The sequence below is a fragment of the Eptesicus fuscus genome, chromosome 22 (genome assembly GCF_027574615.1).
Source record: "Eptesicus fuscus isolate TK198812 chromosome 22, DD_ASM_mEF_20220401, whole genome shotgun sequence".
NCBI lineage: Eukaryota > Metazoa > Chordata > Mammalia > Chiroptera > Vespertilionidae > Eptesicus > Eptesicus fuscus.
Genome location: NC_072494.1, coordinates 43684903 through 43688686, shown reverse-complemented (window position 1 = coordinate 43688686; position 3784 = coordinate 43684903). Strand labels below are relative to the sequence as shown.

The 3784-nt window shown below is 45.5% G+C and overlaps 1 protein-coding gene across 1 annotated transcript; it reads left to right on the top strand.

Moving 5' to 3' along the window:
* Window positions 1-313: 313 nt before the first annotated feature.
* On the top strand, window positions 314-3784 carry LOC129147893 (zinc finger BED domain-containing protein 5-like). Its single transcript, XM_054711636.1, has 2 exons — window positions 314-326; window positions 1875-3784. Exon 2 carries the CDS (start codon window positions 2022-2024, stop codon window positions 3117-3119), a length of 1098 nt encoding a protein of 365 aa, XP_054567611.1. The 5' UTR covers window positions 314-326; window positions 1875-2021; the 3' UTR covers window positions 3120-3784.

Sequence of the window (3784 nt, the reverse complement as noted above, 5' to 3'; positions counted from 1 at the left end):
TGCTCAGCTCCGCACGCGTGGGTTCCCCATTTGCAGCAGTAGTTGCATTTGCATCATAGAGGGTGACTGAGCTCGGCAGGGGGATCACGGGAAGGAGGCCTCCTGTCCCCTGGCTGTCGAGTCAGGGGTGAGGGCGGCTTTCCAGCCGGGCCCTCAGCTTGCCTTTACTTTGACCCCGTGTGCTGCTGCAGCTCATCCTGACTGTGCTCCGTGGGAAGACCGTCCTGAACAGGGTTTTTCTGGAAAATCCATAGTTTTTCTTTCTAATGAGTGCACATCTGGAAAACTCACTTCTACTTGCAAGAGGGGGAAGCCACCAGCTACAGGTGTGGACTCAAACGTGCGTGAAGGCTTTTGTCTCCCTTCGTGTTATTCCTGTGTTGTCCTGAACTCACACCTGTCGAGAAGTGATGAAACAGAAACAGTTTTTTCTTTGCCTTTTGCTGTTGTGGCAAAAAGGAAGTACTCAGCCCCCAACCTGGTCTCCTAAGAAGTTATTCCGGATTGGCGTTCCCTCCCGTGCAGCTTCACCTCAAGCCCAAGGGAAGAATTGGGCGGGATTTTTGTTTGGGACGAGAGAGCCCTCGTTGTGCTTATAGCTTATAGCTGTGTGACCAGACGGGTTATTGCTGGAGGGTGAGAGCCCAGTGCGGGGCTGTGTCTGTTAACGGGGTGTGGCCCGTTCCGGAGGCTGTTTCACGTGCCAGGTGTAGTTCGGGGCCTGATCCACACAGCCTGACCCAGTGTAGCCAGAATTCCAGGCCATGCTTCACATTTGGCTTCAACAAGGCGGCATCCATTCCTAGGTGGGCCCCGTGTACACGCTCCGCACAGAGACTTCGCCCAGCTGGTGCCCGCAGCACGGCTGGGAAAATGAAAGTACATGCAGAGGCTAGAAAGCTGGTCTCAGGGGACATGAATAGAATCTGAGAACCGCATTGAACCCCCAGCTGCCCAAGTTCAAAGGCCTTTTCCTGGTTCTGTCCCACCCCACAGCCAGCCCACCACAGTGTAGGGAAAGCTCCAGCTGAGGGAGGGACAGTGACCGTCTCCAGGCCCCCGGGCAGGGGCCAGGTGCTGACCACACAGCAGCAGCCGAGCCTGCTGGGTAACTAGCCTCGTTCCAGCAGAGTGAATTGCATTCCATATGTAATTACACTTCCCTGACCAAAGGCATCGCTCCTAATAAAATGGGCACCACATGAAAAACATTCTAGAAGGGACCGTTAGGGTCTAGATCAGCGGTTCTCAACCTGTGGGTCGCGACCCCTTTGAGGGTCGAACGACCCTTTCACAGGGGTCGCCTAAGACCATGGGAAAACACATATTTCCGATGGTCTTAGGAACCGAGACACCGCTCCTCTATCCGTCTCCAGGCGGGTCCGCCCACATGCAGATACGCCCACATACGAGTACCCGGCGTGATGACATCATCGCGCCAACCCCATCACATACACCCCGTACAAATACAGGTGTATGTGACAGGGTTGGTGCCATAATGTACTTATGCGGACCAGTCACACATGTGTAGAGAGCAGCCACTGTGTAGAAAGCAGCTGCTGTGTTGAAAGCAGCAGTATTGGAGGTAAAATGACACTTCATGAATTATAATTACTGGGTAAATGTGAAATCATCAACTACTGCAAAAAAAATAAAAATCTGTACCATGGGAACTTAATCTGAATGCTGATGGGTCTTTTTATATTCAGCTGTGGTTGATGTGAATACTGCCCCCTTGTGATAGTAACAGGTATGTAAAAACAGCAACACAGAATGGTAAATCATAGGAAACTTGAATGAACTGTATTGACTGAACTATGCCATGTGTCATCTTTTGTATTATTAAAGCTATTGTTATGTATTATTTTCATTAGCAAACCATTCCATGACAATGGATCTGGATCGTTAAGAAAAGAAAATATAGTAAGGATTTTTTACAGTATGGTTTTACCTCAATAATTACAGCAGGAATTGAGAGACTGCAATGTGTTATTTGTTGTGAAGTTCTATCAGCCGAATCTATGAAGCCGAACAAACTAAAACGCCATTTTGATAGCAAGCATCCGAGCTTTGCCGGCAAGGATACCAACTATTTTAGAAGCAAAGCTGGTGGACTCAAGAAAGCCAGACTTGACACTGGTGGCAAGTACCACAAACAAAATGTAGCAGCTGTTGAAGCTTCATATTTGGTGGCTCTCAGAATCGCCAGAGCTATGAAACCTCACACCATTGCTGAGGATTTACTGTTGCCAGCGGCGAAAGACATTGTTCGAGTTATGATCGGAGACGAATTTGTTACGAAACTGAGTGCAATTTCCTTATCTAACGACACTGTCCGCAGAAGAATAGATGACATGTCCGCTGATATTCTTGATCAGGTAATCCAGGAAATTAAATCTGCTCCACTTCCAATATTTAGTATCCAGCTTGATGAATCTACAGACGTTGCAAACTGTTCACAGTTACTGGTTTACGTGAGGTATATTAATGATGGCTACTTTAAAGATGAGTTTCTTTTTTGCAAACCTCTTGAAACGACAACTACTGCACGTGATGTATTTGACACAGTTGGTTCATTTCTGAAAGAGCATAAGATCTCTTGGGAAAGGGTTTGTGGTGTTTGCACAGATGGTGCTCCTGCTATGCTAGGATGTCGATCTGGATTTCAACGTTTGGTACTGAATGAGTCACCAAAAGTCATCGGAACTCACTGTATGATTCATCGGCAAATATTAGCAACAAAGACGCTGCCACAAGAGTTACAAGAAGTAATGAAAAGCATCATAAGTTCTGTCGATTTTGTAAAGGCGAGCACTTTAAACAGTCGACTGTTTTCGCAACTGTGCAACGAGTTGGATGCGCCGAACAATGCTCTGCTGTTTCACACTGAAGTGAGATGGTTGTCGAGAGGAAAAGTTTTATGTGTTTTTGAGCTTCGTGATGAACTCAAAACGTTTTTTAATCAGAAAGCAAGACCGCAGTTCGAAGCACTTTTCAGCGATAAAAGTGAACTGCAGAAAATAGCTTACTTGGTTGACATCTTTGCCATCTTGAATGAGTTAAATTTATCACTGAAAGGACCAAATGCAACATGCCTCTATTTGTCTGAAAAGATCTGATCATTGCAAAGGAAACTTCAGCTTTGGCAAAAAAAATTGGATGAAAATAAAATTTACATGTTGCCTACCTTATCTGCTTTCTTTGAGGAACATGACATTGAACCAGACAAAAGGATTATGATGATAATTTCTGTGAAAGAACACTTGCACATGCCTAACACCCCATTTGCACTTGCCAGAAGCCCATTCACAGTCAAAGTTGAAGATGTTCCTGAGACAGCACAAGAGGAGTTCATTGACCTTATTAACAGCGATGCAGCGAGAACTGATTTCTCTACAATGCCAGTTACAAAGTTCTGGATCAAGTGTTTGCAGTCATATCCTGTTCTGTCTGAGACTGTGTTGCGCCTTCTTCTTCCATTTCCAACAACATACCTTTGTGACACAGGGTTTTCCAGCTTGTTGGTTACCAAGTCTAAATACAGAAGTAGACTTGTCGTGGAAGATGATCTTCGTTGTGCTCTTGCAAAGACTGCCCTGAGAATTTCTGATCTGGTGAGAAAGAGGCAATCTCAGCCTTCGCACTGACGTTGGCTTTTTGCGCATACTGTCGCAAAATGTAGCAATGTAGTTTACTGTTGTTTTATTAAGACTGTTACCCATGCTACACCATGCTTCAAGACAAAATTTCATTTATTTGTAATTAGAAATAAATATTTCACAAT

What these genes read in the sequence shown, in the direction of transcription:
- LOC129147893 (XM_054711636.1), top strand. Translation starts at nt 2,022, where the DNA reads ATGAAGCCGAACAAACTAAAACGCCATTTTGATAGCAAGCATCCGAGC.